This window comes from Sorex araneus, chromosome X (assembly GCF_027595985.1).
Source record: "Sorex araneus isolate mSorAra2 chromosome X, mSorAra2.pri, whole genome shotgun sequence".
NCBI classification, from domain to species: domain Eukaryota; kingdom Metazoa; phylum Chordata; class Mammalia; order Eulipotyphla; family Soricidae; genus Sorex; species Sorex araneus.
Window position 1 is genome coordinate 159,471,765 of NC_073313.1, and position 17,152 is coordinate 159,488,916.

At 65.4% G+C, this 17,152-nt stretch overlaps 1 protein-coding gene across 1 annotated transcript; it reads left to right on the forward strand.

Moving 5' to 3' along the window:
- The first annotated feature begins 1,623 nt into the window (after positions 1 to 1,623).
- UHMK1 (U2AF homology motif kinase 1) lies at positions 1,624 to 14,216 on the forward strand. The gene is made up of 8 exons (XM_004613745.2): positions 1,624 to 2,045; positions 3,159 to 3,451; positions 4,391 to 4,582; positions 6,883 to 6,977; positions 8,125 to 8,201; positions 8,292 to 8,390; positions 9,287 to 9,375; positions 9,978 to 14,216. The coding sequence occupies exons 1-8, from the start codon at positions 1,787 to 1,789 to the stop codon at positions 10,122 to 10,124; spliced, it is 1,251 nt and encodes a 416-aa protein (XP_004613802.1). The 5' UTR covers positions 1,624 to 1,786; the 3' UTR covers positions 10,125 to 14,216.
- Positions 14,217 to 17,152: the final 2,936 nt, after the last annotated feature.

The following is a 17,152-nucleotide window of genomic DNA, read 5'->3' on the forward strand; positions in this document are numbered from 1 at the left end:
CACTTCTGGGGTCCCTGGGGTGCTGCAGGGAGAGACCTGTCAACTCAGGAGTAAGACCTGAGTACCAGGAGCCAGGAGCCAAGGAATGGAATGGAAAGACAAAGAAACCATGTAAGGGGCCATGCAACGGGGATGGCGTTTGCCTTGCACGTGTCTGACCTGGGTTCGATCCCCGGCATCCCAGAGCACCACCAGGAGTGATCCCTGAATGCAGAGCCAGGAGTAGCCCCAGAGCACTGCTAAGTGTGGTTGGCCTTCCACAAACCAAACCAACGACAAAACCTTTTAAAAAAATTTATTTTTTATGCGTCACTGTGCGATAGACCCTTACAAAGCTGTTCGTGATTAAGTTTCAGTCATACAGTGTTCTGACACCCGTCCCTCCACCAGTGTTCATTTCCCAGCACCATTTTTTTGTTTGGCTTTTTTTCCCAACAAAACCGTTTAAATACAAGAGCTGGGCTGGAGCGGTAGCACAGCGGGGGAGGACACTTGCCTTGCTCACTGCCAACCCGAGTTCGATCCCCAGCATCCCATAGGGTTCCCCGAGCACCGCCAGGAGTGATCCCTGAGTACAGAGCCAGGAGAAACCCCTGAGCACTGCCAAGTGTGCCCCCGCAAAAAAATCCAAAGCAGCAGCAACAACAACAAAGACATTATAAAAAATAAAAGAAGAGGGTTGGAGAGATAGTACAGCAGGTAAGACCTAGGCCCCCTGCTTCAATCCCCAGCATCCCATACGGTCCCGCTGAGCACCCCTGGAGTGCAGAGCCAGGAGTGACTCCTGAGCACTGCTGGGTGTGACCCCCCCCAAAACACATAAGCAAAGGAGCTGACCTGTGCCCCTCCCCAAAAGTGACAGACTGCCCTCAAGGAGGCCCCGCCCCCAACGAAATTTTACCAGAGGCCCCACCCCTCCGAGCCCCGCCCCAAGTAGGCTCCGCCCTAACAGGCCACGCCCCGCCAAGGTCCCTCTCCAGGATACGCTCCGCCCCCAATGAAACTCCGCCCCTGGAGGCCTCTCCCAAGGAGGCTCAGCCCTCACAGAGGCTCAATACCAACAGGCCACCCCCCCGCGGAGGCCACGCCCCAGGGAGACTCCGCCCCCAAGGAGTCCCCATCCCAACAAGCCTCACCCAGAGAGGCTCCTCCCCCGCAGGGCCCCGCCCCGCGGAGGCCCCGCCCCAAAGAGACTCTGTCCCCGCCAGGGTCCCATCCCAAGGAGAATCAGGCTCCGTGAGGCTCCTTCCAGCGCAGGTTCAGCACCAACAGGCCACTCCCCGCAGAGGCCCAGCTCCAGGGAAGCTTCGAGCCCAAGGAGGCTCCTCCCCACAGGCCCCGTCCCTGAGGCTCCGCCCCCGATAAAACCCCGCCCCTTAAGGTCCCGCCCCAAGAGGACTCTGCCTCCACCGAGTCTCCGTCCCGCGGAGGCTCAGCACCAATACGCCACGCCCCGCGGAGGCCCCGCCCCTCCCGGCCCGGCTCAGGAGGCTCGGTCCCAAGGAGGCCCCGCCATGAGGCTCCTCCCCCAACGGAGGCCCCGCCCATATTGCCCCGCCCTTCCCTCTCCGTCCGCTCCGATTGGCTATCCCGCCACTTCCGGCGGCGGGGCTCCCCGCACCGGCTTCCGGTGTCATGGCGGCCTGAGCCCGGGGCCGGCGGACGGCTGCGGGGCCCGGCCCTGCGGAAGCCGCGGGTCCGGCGGGTCCGGCGGGTCCGGCGGGCATGTGAGCGCGGGCCGAGCCGCCTCCGCGGGCCGTCGCGTGCGCTCGGCGTCGAGGCCCGGATGGCGGGGTCGTGGGGCGCCGAGCCGCCGCGCTTCCTGGAGGCCTTCGGGCGGCTGTGGCAGGTGCAGAGCCGGCTGGGCAGCGGCTCGTCAGCGTCCGTGTACCGCGTGCGCTGCTGCGGCGCCCCCGGCTCGCCCCCCGGCGCCCTCAAGCAGTTCCTGCCGCCGGGGACCTCGGGCGCCGCCGCCTCGGCCGCCGAGTACGGCTTCCGCAAGGAGCGCGCGGCTCTGGAGCAGCTGCAGGGGCACCGCAACATCGGTGAGGCCGCGCCGGGCTCGGACCCCCGGGCTGCAGATCCCGGAGCTCAGCCCCGCCGGGATAAGGGTCCCCGAGCTCAGCCCCGCCGGGACAAGGTCCCTGAGCTCGGCCCCTCGGGGCAGGGGTTCCTGAGCTGGGCTCCGCCTGCCTGCAGACCCCGGAGCTCAGCTTCGCCGGGTTGCAGACCCCTGAGCTCAGCCCTGCTGGCCTGCAGACCCCTGAGTTCAACCCCTAGCTCTGCCCCGCCAGGACAAGGGTCCCCGAGCTCGCTCCGCTGGACGCAAATGACGCAAATGTCACCCTGGCGGGCGGGGTGGCGCGGCCCGGCTGGGGGAGGGGCAGGAGAGCCTGGGCACACGCAGCCCGTTTGCACCCGGGGCAGAGTGACGGTGCAGCCGCCCGGCAGCTGGCTGGGCACCCTCACCCCGGGCTCACCACCCCCCTTTACGGATGTTTTTATCGGGGCCCCTGCGGGGCGGGGTCGGTCAGGATTGAAGGCCCCCCTGCTGCGGGCCCTTGGCCCTCTGGTGCCCTTGTGTTTGTGAAGCACCATCCCGGGACCGCTCACTGTTTGGGTTTCCTGTCTGCCTCACTCCTCCCCGCCTTCCCCAGGCCGCCCATGTCTTGTCTGGAGCTTGGCATTTGCGCGATCTCGCTGCTCTGGGGTTGCCTTTCAACCTGGCACCCAGTCGGCTTCCAAGTAGGGGAAATTTTTTTGGCGGGTGGGGACTACACTCGGCTTAGGGGTCACTTCTGGCTCAGTGATCAGGAATCACGCATGGCAGTGCTCAGGGATTTCAACGATCTCTCAAGCCATTCCTGTTTTGATTCTATAACCAGGGGTGGGTGTGTCTTTGTGGGGTCACACGGCGTGATGCTCAGGGCTGGCTCTGGGTTCAGCACTCAGGAATCACCCCGGCACCTGGTGGTGCTGGGGGAACCCTATGCAATGTCGAAGATCAAACCCTGGTCCGCCCTGTGCAAGGCAAACGCCCTCCCCGCTGTCCTATTGCTCTGGCCTGGGTGGGGGAATTTTTAAAAGAACAACGAAGTCAATATCGGGAAATTAGCCAGTTTCCCACGCCCGCCCGGCTAACTCCCTCTCCCCGGCAGTGACCCTGTACGGCGTCTTCACCATCCACTTCCCCCCGGACGCGCCGTCCCGCTGTCTGCTGCTGGAGCTCCTGGACGTGAGCGTGTCCGAGCTGCTGCTGTGCGCCAGCCACCAGGGCTGCTCCCTGTGGACCGTCCAGCACTGCGCCCGCGACGTGCTGGAGGCCCTGGCCTTCCTCCACCACGAGGGCTACGTCCACGCCGACCTCAAGCCCCGCAACATCTTGTGGAGTGCGGAGAGCGAGTGCTTCAAGCTCATTGACTTCGGGCTCAGCTTCAAAGAAGGCAATCAGGTAGGGAGCAGCCCCGGGCACTGGGGGAGCCCACCCGGACAGCAGGGGAGCACTGGCCGTGCACATGGCCGCCCGGGGGTCCGTCCACGGCACCCCATAGGTGTGGCATGAAAAGAACAAAAAGAAAGAAAGAAAAGGGGGCTGGAGTGACAGTACAGCGGGGAGGGCGTTTGCCTTGCACGCAGCAGACCCGGGTTCGATTCCCAGCATCCCATAGGGTCCCCCGAGCACCGCCAGGAGTGATTCCTGAGTGCAGAGCCAGGAGGAACCCCTGTGCACCGCCGGGTGTGACCCAAAAAGGAAAAAAAAGTAAAAAAGAGTCGGGGCCGGAGCAATAGTACAGCAGGGAGGGCATTTGCCTTGCAAACCTGGGTTCAATCCCTGGCATCCCATATAGTCCCCTGAGCACCGCCAGGAGTAATCCCTGAGCACAGAACCAGGAATAACCCCTGTGCATCGCTGAGTATGATCCAAAAAGCTTAAAAAAAAAAAAAAAAAAAAAAAAAGGAAAAGAAGAGAGTCTCCCCAGACTCGTGACCCTGGGTATGGCTGTGCTGGAGCCCCCAGGTCACTTGCACTGACCCGTCCCCACTTGAGTCCACCCCCTATAGCAGCTTCCTGTTCTCGGAGGAGGCATTCACTGCCCATTACACCACCAGGCCCTCTTGATCCTAACGGGTCATGAGGTGCTTCCGGTCAGTCCCACATCTCCAGGTGTCTCTGCTTCCTGCTGTGTCCTTACTGACCTGCGGGGCCCAGGAGACCTGCTGCAGACATGGGGGCCCGTGGGGCTGCCTGGAAGGTGGGGGTCTGCCGTGAGAGCTGCCCGGGGCATCCCCCCGGGCCAGGAGGGTGGCCTTGTCCTGTGGGGCGGGGACAGCCGGACAGCGCGGCCCCTCGTGGGCGGGGCTGCCCTCACTGCCTCCCCACTCGCTGCAGGATGTCAAGTACATCCAGACGGACGGGTACCGGGCCCCCGAGGCCGAGCTGCAGAACTGCTTGGCCCAGGCCGGCCTGCAGAGCGACACGGAATGTACCTCAGCTGTCGACCTCTGGAGCCTCGGCATCGTCCTGCTGGAGATGTTCTCAGGAGTGAAGCTCAAGCACACAGTCCGATCTCAGGAATGGAAGGTGCCCGCGGGCCCCGCAGAGAGACCTCTGCGCCCTGCCCCCCCCCCCCCCCGCCACTGTTGCCTCTCGCTCCCCTGGCTGCGGGCACCTCGTGAGCCCCAGGCTTGGTCAGATGTTGGAGCGATGTGGGTTTAGGACTCCACACCACATCCCCGGGCGCCACCGGAGCAGGGGCAGATGCTGGAGGGTGAGCTCGTGCCATGCTTTTGTGTATGAGTCACTGAATCCTGGCATTTCTGTGAGGCGTGGCAGAGTGGAAACATGGTAGGGTGGAAACGTGGCAGAGCGGGAACGGGGCACAGTGGAAACGTGGTAGGGCAGAAATGTGGCAGAGTGGAAACGTGGCACAGCCGATATGTGGTAGAGTGGAAATGTGATAGGGCGGAAACATGGCACAGCGGAAACGTGGTAGGGTGGAAATGTGGCAGAGTAGAAATGTGACAGGGGGGAAACATGGCAGGAGGAAATGGGGCAGAGCGGAAATGTGGTAGGGCAGAAACGTGACCGAGTGGAAACGTGGCAGGTGGGTGGTTCTGCAGTGCGTCACGGAAACTGGGTGGCGATTAGCTAGGGGTCGCTTCCTCCGAGATACCTGTTCAGGTCGCGGCCATTCCTGGCTGCTTCCCAGGGACCCCTCGTCCATGTGGACGCTGACAGCGCTGCGGCCGTGGGAACTTCCCGAGCGTGGGGCTTCCACGGTCCAAACCCAGAAGTGAGTTTTTGTGTGTCCTACGTTGGGGGCGAAGGACATTCTGTTCTCAGGTGGATTCTGCGGTGCCAGTAGGTGGTCGCGCTGGCCGCTAGGCCTGGACAGTGTTCCTCAGCGTGTCCTGGGGGTGGGGTGCAGGTGAAAATCACGGCGGCAGGGCCTAGGTACAAGACCAGGGGGGCAGCTGGCAGGATGGGGCACGGGAAGGAGACAGGGTCGCAGGGAAGCGGAGGGGAGAATCGGGCTGAACGGAGTGGGCGAGGGGCTCACAAGTCAGGCGTTTCGGGCACCGTATGGGGCAAACGGGCCTTCCTGGAGACGTGAGGGGGGCAGTAAGGCTGTGGCGCGCCCGGGGCTGTCTGGAAGCCCCTGGCGGTTTTTCCGTTGCCCCTCCCTGGAAGGACTCTGGAACAGCCCGCCGTGGGCCGCTGGGCCCCAGCCGTGCCCGCTGGGAAGGGGGGGCTTCTCCCCGCAGCTCAGCGCGTCTGCAGCCGGGCGGTGCCCCGTGGGCCCCAGCGCTGCCGTGATCCCCCCGAGGCCATGGTGCGTCTGTTGTCTGTTTTGTTTTTGTTTGTTTTTGGTTTTTTTGGGTCACACCCGGTGATGCTCAGGGGTTACTCCTGGCTCTGCCCTCAGGAATCACTCCTGGCAGTGCTCAGGGGACCCTATGGGATACTGGGAATCGAACCCGGGTCAGCCGGTGCAAGGCAAACGCCCTCCCCGCTGTGTTATTGCTCCAGCCCGGCCACGGTGTGTCTGACCTCAGCTTGGCACACTTGAGCTCGTGCTGCAGTTCCGGGGCTTGACCCTTCCCGAGGAAGCCCTGGACCTCGCCGTGCAGATAGGAAACCCTTGTTCCGTCTCCTCTCCACGTGCAGGCACCTGCTGGCGTCGGGGGAGCGGGGAGGATGAATGTGACCCATCCCTGTGCCCCTTGTGTCCCTGGAGGCCCAGGGAGGCGGGGCAGGAGCCGGGGCTCTGCAGGCCGCAGGCCTGTGGACGTGGTTTCAGGGAGCGCGTGTGTGAGGTGCTGGAACCAGAGGGGGACAGATGTCGCGCCTCCTCGGTGCCTTCTTCCTTCTTCCTGGAAACGACGGGAAGGCCCCAGCCCAGCAGTTTCCTGCAATGGGCCGTGTCCCGGGGTCCTCCTACGGTTGGAGTCTTAAGGCGGCGGCTTTCCAGGACACTGTCCCCGCACCCCCCATGAGGGCCAGCGGGCCCCTGCCTGGGCGCGCACCCCACCTGGCTCCCCGTGCCCAGCTGTGTCCGGTCGCGGCTGCATTGTGGCAGTCTCCAGCCATTCTCCAGGGCTTTGTTTTAGGGCCACACTTCCTCCCGCCTCTGTGCTCTGTCCCCAGGGCCAGTGACTTGGGACCCTCCGGGGGGCAGGGGATGGAGCCCGGAGCCATTGTGTGTAGGGCGGGCACCCTCCCCGCTGTCCTGTCTGTCCAGCCCCAGGCCCGAGTCGGTGTTCTGGGGGTGTCGGGCCGAGGCTGGTCGCCGTGGGCCCGTGGGGGTCCGAGGCGCCGGCGGGGGCCTTGCACGCCGTGTTCCTGGTGACCCTGGCTGGAGCCGCCTCTCTCGTCCACAGGCGAACAGCGCCGCCATCATCGACCACATCTTCGCCAGTAAAGCCGTGGCGAACGCCGCCATCCCCGCCTATCACCTCAGAGACCTTATCAAAAGGTACGGCCGCCGTGTCCTGCCCACGGGGCCTCGGGCGTGTTCCGTGGGGTGGCGGCAGGCCCAGGGCGCTTTGGACCAGCCCTCCCCGCGCGGGAAACGGCGTCTGGCGGTGGGGGGGCCGGTCAGGGGCGGGTCAGGGTCCCGAGGGTTCCGGGGGTCCTGGCTCAGTAGCCCCAGGTCAGCGTCTGCGTTATCCGTTATCCAAGGGACAGTCACCGCAGGGCCCCGGGGGTCTGGGCCTTCTCAGGGCCGCACACTGCAGGAGCTCGCTGGATGTGGGTTTCTGTGTGTGTGTGTGTGTGTGTCGGTTTCTCTATGTGTGTCTGTGTGCATGTAGGTGGGTGTCTCGGGGTGTGTGTTGGTGTGTGTCTGTATGTGCAGGGTTGTGTCTGTGGGAGGTGTCTGTGTGTCTGTGTGTGGGTCTGTGTGTCTGTGTGGGGGGGTGTCTGTGTGTCTGTGGGGGGGGGGTGTCTGTGTCTGTGGGTGTGGGTCTGTGGGGGGGGAGTGTGTGTGTTCTGTGTATCTGTTGGGGGTGGGTCTGTGTGTGGGTGTCTGGGGGAGGTCTGTGTGGATGTGGGTGTCTATGTGTGGGTGTGGGTGTGTCTCTGTGTCTGTAGGTGTGGGTCTGTGTGGGTGCGTGTACCTGTGTCTGTTTGGGGATGTCTGCGGGTGGGGCTTTCTGGGGGTGTATCTGTATAGCTGTCTGTGGGGTGTATGTGGGGGTTTGTGTGTGGGTGACTGGGGGTGTCTGTGGGGGGGCGTCCGTGGGTATGTGGGGCTGTGTGTCTGTGTGTGACACATTGTGTCTCAGAGCTGTTAGTGTCAGGCCCCTGTGTTTCCGTTTCCAGGTGCGCAGTGGCGGGGTGTTGGCACCTGACATGCCCCTGTACCACGCACATTTCTGTCTGGGTGTGAAATCCTATTTTCCAACACCGACTCTATTTACCTTTTTAAAATGCCCCCCGCCCCCGCCCCCGTCAGAACTGAAACGGGAGACCCCGGAGAACGGTGCTGAGGGTTAGAGCCCACTAGGTGCCCGGTCGCCCCTCTGTGCACAGGGCCCAGCCCGCCCCCCGGGTCCCCGGGGTGCCCCCCACCCGTGAGGGGCTGGCGGGGGCGGCGGGCCCAGCCTGTGTCTCCCCCCCAGCATGCTCCACGAGGACCCCAGCCGCAGGATCCCCGCCGAGGTGGCGCTGGGCAGCCCCTTCTTCAGCATCCCCTTCGGTGAGCCGAGGGGTGGGGCGGGGCCAGGGCGGGGGCGGGGCCGGGTGGGGGTAGGGCTGGGCCTCACCCTCGCCCCGCGGCTCCCCGCAGCCCCCCACATCGAGGACCTGGTGATGCTGCCCACGCCTGTGCTGCGGCTGCTCAACGTGCTGGACGACGACTACCTGGAGAATGAGGAAGAGTACGAGGGTGAGCTGGTCACCCTGCGCCCCGCACCCCTCCCCCTCACTCCCCCCTCCCCGCACCCCTTCCCTGCACCCTGCGTCCCCCACCTCTCCTCCCTGCTCCCCACAACCTTCCCTGTCCCCCTTCCCCCCCCCCGCACCACTTCCCTGCCCCCCCAACCCTCCTGTGCCCCCCTTCCTAGCCTCCCTCCCCTGCACCCCTTCCCTGCTCCCTACGGGCACCCACCCCTTCTCCCCCCTGCTCCCAACACCCCTTTTCTGTCCCCTGCACTCCTTCCCTGCCCCTCCACACCCCTCCCCTGCTCCCAGCACCCTATTACTGCTCCCCACACCTCTTCCCTGTCCCCCTTCCCTGCCTCCCATGCCCCTTTCCTGTCCCCCATACCCCTTCCCTGCTCTCTGTGGTCCCCTACCCCCGCTCCTCCTCCCTCCACACCCCTTCCCTGTGCCCCCTGCTTCCCGCACCCCAAGCCCTACCACACTCAGGCCTGTCCTGCTTTCTGTGGGGGCTCTTGAGGCAGCACACTCATCACCGACATGGCCAGCAGTCTAAGATTAGAGGGGCCGGATCGATAGCATAGCGGGTAGGGCGTTTACCTTGCACGCGGCCGACCCGGGTTCGATCCCTGGCATCCCGTAGGGTCCCCCAAGCACCGCCAGGAGTAATTCCTGAGTGCAAAGCCAGGAATAACCCCCAAGCATCGCTGGGTGTGACCCAAAAAGCAAAAAAAAAAAAAAGTCAGAGATTAGATTGGGGGAGGGGAGAGATTGAGGGGCCCAGGTCAGAGGTCAGAATTCAGAGTCTGAGGCCACCCGGGGACCCCGGCAAGGCAGGACCCAGCTCAGACAGGCCGACGTCCAGGCTGCCCGCCTGGCCGGACACGCTGTAACTCTCCGCAGACGTGGTGGAGGACGTGCGTGAGGAGTGTCAGAAGTACGGGCCTGTGGTGTCCCTGCTGGTCCCCAAGGAGAACCCCGGCCGAGGACAGGTAGGGGCAGCTGCTGCAGGGGCCGCCGCTGTTGCCCACCTCGCCCCGGGGTGTGCCAGGGACGCGCACACCGTGGCCGGAAGTGCCCAGCGCTGTCTCCTCGTGGAGACACCTCTTGGTGCGGGTCCCCGACGGTGTGGCCCAGCTGCCTGCCGGACGGGGGTGGGGGACCGGGAAACTGCTCTCTGGCGTGAGGAGCGGGGGGCAGCTGCCCAGGGGGAAAGGCGCCTGAGTGAGGGGCAGAGGGGAGGGTCTGGCCGCACCCAGCAGCTCCCCACCCCCCACCCGCAGGATAGCCAGAGTCCCGCTGCTCACCTTGGTGGTCCGCCCACTGCAGCCCGGGGCAGGGCGGCGGCTGGAGTGCCAGGGCGTGGGTGGCATCCCAGGGGTGGTGCAAGTGGCTGAGCCATGGGCAGGGCTCGGCGGTAGGCACAGCTGGCAGTGGGAGGGGCGGGGCTCAGAAGTGGGTGGTGAGCGGTGGGCGTGGCGACAAGGGCTGGGGCTAGTAGGAGGGTCTGGAGGGGGTGGCCCTGTGGGTGGGGCTGCGGGAGGGCACCTGGCCTGGCCGCGACCCCGAGCCGAGCCGCGGGTCTGTCCCGCAGGTCTTTGTGGAGTACGCGAACGCCAGCGACTCCAAGGCGGCGCAGAAGCTCCTGACCGGGCGCATGTTCGATGGGAAGTTCGTGGTGGCCACGTTCTACCCGCTGAGTGCCTATCGGAGGGGCTATCTCTACCAGACGCTGCTGTAGGCCGGACCCCCGCGGCCACCCGGCGCCCACCCTGCCGACCTGCGGGGGCGCCTTGCCCTGTCCTCTCCCCGCTGCCCCCGAGCAGCCCGCAGCACTGACCGTGAGTTCCGGGAGCCAGTGACCCTGGGCAGGAGCGAGGACCAAGGACGGTCGCAGGGCGTCAAGCAGCGCCCTGGTCTTCCTTGGTGATGACCCTGGGCACGTGCTAGTGGCCGGCCTCGGAGGTGGACGCCGCCCCGGAGGCGGAGCCGCGCACTGAAGCCGCCGTGACCATCACCGCTGCCCGGCCTCCAGCCTCCCCGCTCGAAAGCTGTTGTTCCATATTGCACAGTGGACGTGTCTCGTGCGCGTGCGTGTGCCTGTGTGTGGGGACAGGGTGTGCGCCCGTGTGTCTGCATGTGGGGACAGGGTGCACTCGCATGCATGCGTCTGTTGGGACAGGGTGCGCGCGTGCATCTGCATGTGGGGGACAGGGTGCACTTGCGCGCGTGCGTCTGCGTGGGATGACAGGGTGCGTGCGCGCCTGCGTGGGGGCTGACGGGGCACTTACACGCGTGCGTCTGCGTGTGGGGACAGGGTGCACGTGAGTCTGCGGGCACGGCGGGGAGCTTCTGCTTCCTGGGGTGAGTCTGAGCCACAGTCTGTCCCTTCTGTCCATGCACTTTGCGGTGTCGTGTCTCGGTGGGCTTGTGGGTCAGAACCTCGAGAACGTCCCTCTTCAAGCCCAGCACGCGGGGCCAAGGAGGGGCTCTGTGTACGCGCCGGCCGTGCCCCCCTTCGCCCGGGCCACCCCCACAGGCCCGCCTGGCCTCTTGCTTTCTGCTAGAAAGGTGTCGCGTTGCGCAGGGGCCAGACAGGTCCTGCCAGCCCGCTCTTCCCTGGACGTCTGTAAAACTTGAGCTTGGACAGACCAGCCCGCGCAGCTCACAGTTCTCGCGAACCCCGATTCCTATTTATTTATTCCGAAGGGGGGAAAGTCTCTTGTTTCTCTCGCTGCCCGGTGCCCGCACCACGGGGCTCCCTGGGAGCTGACCCCTGGGGCTCCGCCCTGCTCACTAGGCGGTGCTCCTGCAGTCGCCACGGGGCGGGGGCCAGGGGACCCCAGACTCAGCTCTCCCGGGAGGACCACGCTCCCATTTGGGCCTCAGGGGTCGCCAGCTCGTTTGCAGCCAAAAAGCCCCGCATCCCCGCCGGCCTTCCCGGCACACTGGCTGGTGGCACTCCCACGCTCTCCAGGGCGAGTCTCCCGGGCTGGACTGCTGTGGGCAGGGCCCGGCCCAGCTGCCCCGCGGCCCTCTGGGCATCTCCAAACCGGGCTGAGGGTGGCAGGGGGTACCCTGAAGAGCAGCCAGTGAGCCCCGCGGAGGCACTGAACTCAGTCGGACCAAAGACGGCCCCGGGCCGCGGCCCCCTGCCCTGCCCCTCCCTCCCCCCCTCCCCCCCCGGACTCGGATCTCGGTGCTGTCCAGTTCGAACCTGCTGGCAGCCACGTGGTTCTGCAGGCCAAACTGTCTCCACCAACGCCCCGTTTGTCTTCCTGCCAGGGATGGCGCTGGGGCAAATCTGATCTCAGGTAGTTTATGTTCCCTGCAACGCCGCCCCCCAGACCCCCTTCCTTCCGTGGTCAGTCTGTGGTGTGGCCACAGCAGCCTTGTGGGGGGCGGCCACGCGCTCTTGGGGCCCCTCCCCAAGGCGGAGTGGAGTGCCTGGAGGGTCTGGCCCATCTGGTGGCCCCCCCAGGTCGCTGACCCTCTGCTCTCTGAGGCCACGACAGAGCTTTTTCGCGCCCCAGACTAGGCCCCTTCCCGGGTGCGTCCGCTGCTAACGGGCCCAGCTGCTGTCCTCTCCCTAAGGGCCAGGGGCGCAGGGGCCCCCTCGGAGCAGGTTTCTGGCCCGGACAGCTGGGGGCACACCTGCGCGTCCCCCTCCCCCGGCCCTGCCCCTGCACGGTCAGGCCCCTGGCACCGTCACTGCCAGGGAGCGCGCACCTGGCTGCCAGGTGTGGGGTGAGGGTCCCCGTCCTGCCGCGTGTGTAGAGAGGGTGAGAGGTTTGAGTAAGTGCCTTGTGTTTCACTGTGGGGGGGTTTGGAAGCTTCCAGAATGCATGAGTGGTGGCGCCCCTGTCTTCTCCTTGGAGTGACGCGGGGCTGGGTGGTGTAGCGGTGACTCCGCCTTTCTTTGGGTGAGCCTTTTCCCGCGGGGGGCGGGGGGGCAGTGACGGGGCTTGGCGTCTCCCCGGCCCAACAGCGGGAGTCCCCACCCTCCTCCTCCCCTGGGTCAGGCCCCTCCTCTTTGGGGGCGTGTCCAGTAGGGGCGCCCCGCCCTGCTCTTCTGTGCACCAGATTCCTCCTGAACGTCCCCCTGCTTTCTCCCTTCCGGTCAGGTGTGGCCACGCGCCGGGCAGCCCCCCAGCGCAGAACAAGCTCCCTTCGTCCTTCTGGTGCTGGTCACCCACCGTGGCCTTGGTGGGGGGGGCGTCTGCTCCGGGGCAGTCCCCAGGGCTCACCTGCTGGGGTGCATTTGCAGGCGCTCTGCGTGCTCGGCTGGGAAGGGACGCAACATGGGGGTCCCCGGGCAGAGCCCCGAGTGCTGCTTGGATGCGTGCCCCCACCCTGCGCAGACGCGAAGACCACTGTGTTTGTGCCCCGCGTCCCCTGCCCCCAGGTTTCCACGCTGAGGGATGAGACGAGGCGCCCCGGCAGAGGCAGCCGGCCTGCCCTGCGCGCAGGGCGGGTACCTGGGCCACGCGGCCGGCCTATGGCCCCCACAGGGCACGCAGGGACAGCCCGGCACGCGCGCGGGTGGACGAGACCAGGCCCTGCGGGGTTAGAGTTGGGGCGCCCCGCGTGCGTGCTGCCCCCCCCCCCGCGTTTTTTGCGCCCCTGCAACGCCCCCTCCTCATGTTGGCCGCCCCGTGCCCGGAGCCCTCATCCCGCGGTCTCGCTCTGAAGCCTGACCAGGCTCTGCCCACTGCCTTGCGTGGCTGCTTGCCCGGTGCGCGCACAGCTCGGAGTTTGTCTGCTGAGCGGCGCCGCCGCCTCATCACCCTCAAGCCCCGGAGGGCCCCGGCCGCGAGGGTGCCGTGTCCCGCATCTCAGCCCACGCGTGTGGGCCTAGGTGCGTGTGCTCCAAGTCTGCGTGCGTGCGTGCGGGCCTGGGTGCGTGCGCCCCGAGCCTGCGTGCGTTCTTTGGTTCATGCGCTCAGAGCCTGGGTCTGGGTTTGGGTGTGTGCGCTCGCTTGGCGGGGCTGCCGTGTTCCCGCAGAGGGACCGGCAGAGGCCGGGAGCGAAAGACCAGGCTTAAGAACGCGCCGAGGGGCCGAGCGAGCTCCCCCGCGTCTGCCTTTGATCCGAGCGGGTTCTGGGTCTCCCGGGCCCCTGGGGCGCCCGCACGCCTGCGCTGCGCAGGGTGACCGGGCCACTGGCCCGGCAGTGGGAAGGAACCAGTTCCCCCTGCTGCACCCCAGATGCCTGCAGATGGGGGGCCCTGGAGAGCTGGGGCAGGGTGCTGGGTCCTGGGCCCTCCCTGGGCAGGGTCCACGCTGGCCCCCACATTCTCACTTGGTGGGAAGGGGGAATCTCAGTCCAACATTCCTTATATCCAAACAGTGTCAGATCCGGGGTGAACGGGGCTTTGGGGTCCTCCAGCGTAGCCGGGTCCTGCGCCCTTGTAGCTAGAAGCCCGGGTCCAGCCTCCTCTGGGCCCCCGCCTTCGCACCCCTCCCTCGCTCCTGGCTGGGTCGGGGTCTTTAGGGGCGTAGGACACAATGAGGGGCCCCCGTGTCCTGCGCCCCGCCTGCCCCGCGTCTCAGCCGCGTGTTCCTCTCGGTGATAAGTGGGGCTCGGGGTGTCCCCGGCAGCAGCACCCCTGGGACCTCCACCCCGGGTCCCGGAGTCCTGTCGTCCCCCGGCCCGCGTCCCTGCCTCGTGCCGGCCCCCTGGCCGCGTCCGCCTCCGCTGAGAACCCTTCTGTACAATTGCCTTTGTTCAGTTCTGTCGTAACTTGACTCCCCGAGTTGCACTGTCCATGCTTCCTGTGTGTGAGTGTGTGTGTGTGTGACCAGGTGGCACAATAAAACTCCAGACCTGTGGACCTGCCGCCCTCTGTGCTCTGGTTTGTCCTGTCGGGGTCCCCGGGCTCTGCCTGGTACCAGGCACTGGACACCCCGCTGTCAACTTCTGTGCTGGGGTCATGCAAGGGTCGCCCCGTCCCCTCTCGCACTGTCCCCTCCTTCCCTGTGCCCAGCACCCGCCCGAGGCTGCCACTGGCACTTCAGTAGAATCTGCCCGTTTGCCTGGAGACCCCGTTCCAGGCCGGGGACTCCGGTCTTGCCTCCTCGCCAGGACCTCCTGGTGGCCCCTGCCCACGTCCTTGTCACCCCCTGGTGACCCTTGCCCGCGCCCTGCAGTTTCCACGCTGCCTCCATTTCAGCCTCTTGCTGCACCTGCTGCCCCCCTGCCCTACCTGGGGGCTGCTCTTCGCCTCGCCCTGTCATGTCCCCTGACACTCCCCGGGTGCTCTGCCGCCAGGCTAGACGGTCCCCCTGTCCAGGGCCTGCCCGGCAGGCACCCTCCCCAGAGCTGACTCTGTCATTGATCTGTTTGTGTTTCAGCGGCAGTGCCCAGGGCTGAGTCCTGTGGTGCCCGGGGCATCTGCAGGGTGCGGCCAGCGCCCGCCTGGCGTCTCTCTGTTGCCACCGCCTCCTCACCCCCCTGCCAGCACAAGCTGCTCCAGCCATCGACGTCCGCGTCTCTGTCACCCCCCCAAGAGCCCAGACTGGGTCCCGCAGGCTGACCCAACCCCTCAGGGCCCCCGTCCCCAGCGCCGTGAGGCCACTCGCTGCCTCCAGGGCCCAGTCTGCAGGGCCCAGTCTGGCCACTGCCTCTAACTGTCCAGTGGAAGAAAACGCTCATGAATGTCGTCACCACCTCCTGTCCCCCAGGGCTGCTCGGAGACGTCGGAAGGAGGCTTATTTGGGGAGCCCCCTGCTCAGGATGCCCAGAAATGCTGCCCTCCGCGGTGCCCTGGGGACGGAGAGGGGCCGGGAGGGCCCAGCTGAGAGCCGGGGACGGATGGGCAAGTTTGCAGAGAAGGAGCAAGTCGGGGGCGAAGAGCCACGGGTTCTAGAAGCCGCGGCCCCTTGGCAGTGCTGCGGACGTGTTTGGACAGGGTTCTGGCCGAGAATCACCCCAAATCTGATACCCACCCTCTCCCTCCCTCGCCCTGGGGCTGGGGTGGGGGGGCACATTCTCGCCTGAGTCCCCATGGAGGCCTTAGTCACAGCTAAGCATTCTCCGGAGTGAGGAAAGTTGTCTTTTACGGGTCAGGGGCATTCCTGGTGATGTCTTACGGCACTGGGGGTGGGAGATGGAATCCCCCCCACACCCCACCCGCCACACACACAAGCCACACTCGGCCCTTTGGTCAGCTCTGGATGTTCTTCCTGTGGGATTTGCTTTTTGGGTCACACCCGGCGATGCTCAGGGGTTCCCCCTGGCTCTGCGCTCAGGAATCACTCCTGGCGGTGCTCAGGGGACCCTATGGGATGCCGGGGATCGAACCTGGGTTCTGGTCGGCCAAGTGCAAGGCCAACGCCCTCCCCGCTGTGCTGTCGCTCCAGCCGCCTAGGGCATTCTGTTTTAAGCCATCACAGCCTCGGCTGTCTTGACACTTGGTGTCGACTCCTGCCTCCAGGGCTGTCGCCCACCCCCCAAATATGCCCCCCAGCCCCCAGCCTCGCGCAGAGGGCACATCCCAGCTAGCCGGGGTTTGGGGCCGTCTGCTGTGTGTCTCACGTGCTGTTTCCCCTCACTGCCGTGGAAGGCTCGATTCCCGCAGACCCAGGAAGGCAGTTCCCAAGGCTTCCGGCCTCCATCCTGGCCCCCAAGGGCCAGTTGGGCCTCGGCGTAGCGTCACGATGCTTGGATGCAGGCGAGGGAAAGAGGGAGGCAGGCACTGTCTCTCCCGATGGTGCGACCCAGGGTTCACGTTTAGGGCGTAACCTCATGTTTAGAAATGACACTCACACAGCGCGGAGGGGAAGGAGGGCGTTTGGCTGGCACGAGGCCGACCCGGGTTCGATCCTGTAGGGTGTCCCGAGCACTGCCAGGAGTCAGCCCTGAGCATCACTGGGTGTGACCCAAAAAGCCTGTCATTGTCACTGTCATCCGGTTCGTTGCTCATCGATTTTGCTCGAGCGGGCACCAGTCACGTCTCCATGGTGAGACTTGTTGTGACTGTGTTTGGCATCTCGAATACGCCACGGGGAGCTTGCCAGGCTCTGCCATGCGGGCAAGATACTCTCGTTAGCTTGCCGGGCTCTCCGAGAGGGGTGGAGTAATCGAACCCAAGTCGGCTACATGCAAGGCAAACGCCCTACCGCTGTGCTATCGCTCCAGCCCACCCAAAAAGCCAAAAAAAAAAAAAAAAGATACTTCAGCCCATCAATCTCAATTCTAAGGCTTGACCGAACTGCTGCTTGGGGCTGGACAGATGGTCCAGCAGGGAGGACATTGGCCTTGCACAGGGCTGCCCCGGCACCCCATAGTGTCCCCAAGCACCAGGAGGGGCTTCTGCCCTAAACGACACCAGCTGTGGGCACGCAGCCCCCCCAATACAGAGCCCCCACCAAAAAAAAAAACAATTTTTCTTTGGGGAGAGTAGCCATCACCCCGTTAAATAAATGAAAATGATGATAACAGAAATCGCGTGACTTTTCTGAGTGGTTGTCGACAGATGCTGACCAGACTCCCTGTGGTGTGTCCGTTTAGGAAATGACACCCGTCTCTGAGACACGCAGCCCCGTCACCCCCGGGCCTCTGTGTCAGAAGGAAGCAGTTAGCTTGCGTCTCACTGCAGGAATGGATCCACGCCTCCTGTGGCCGCATCCACATGTCCCCGCCGTTGTCATTGCTGCCGGGACAGAGGTGGATCCGTCCAGGAAAGATAGCACAGAGCGACAGCACAGAGGGGAGGGCGTTTGCCTTGCACGCGGCTGATTCCCAGCATCCCATAGGGTCCCCCGGGCA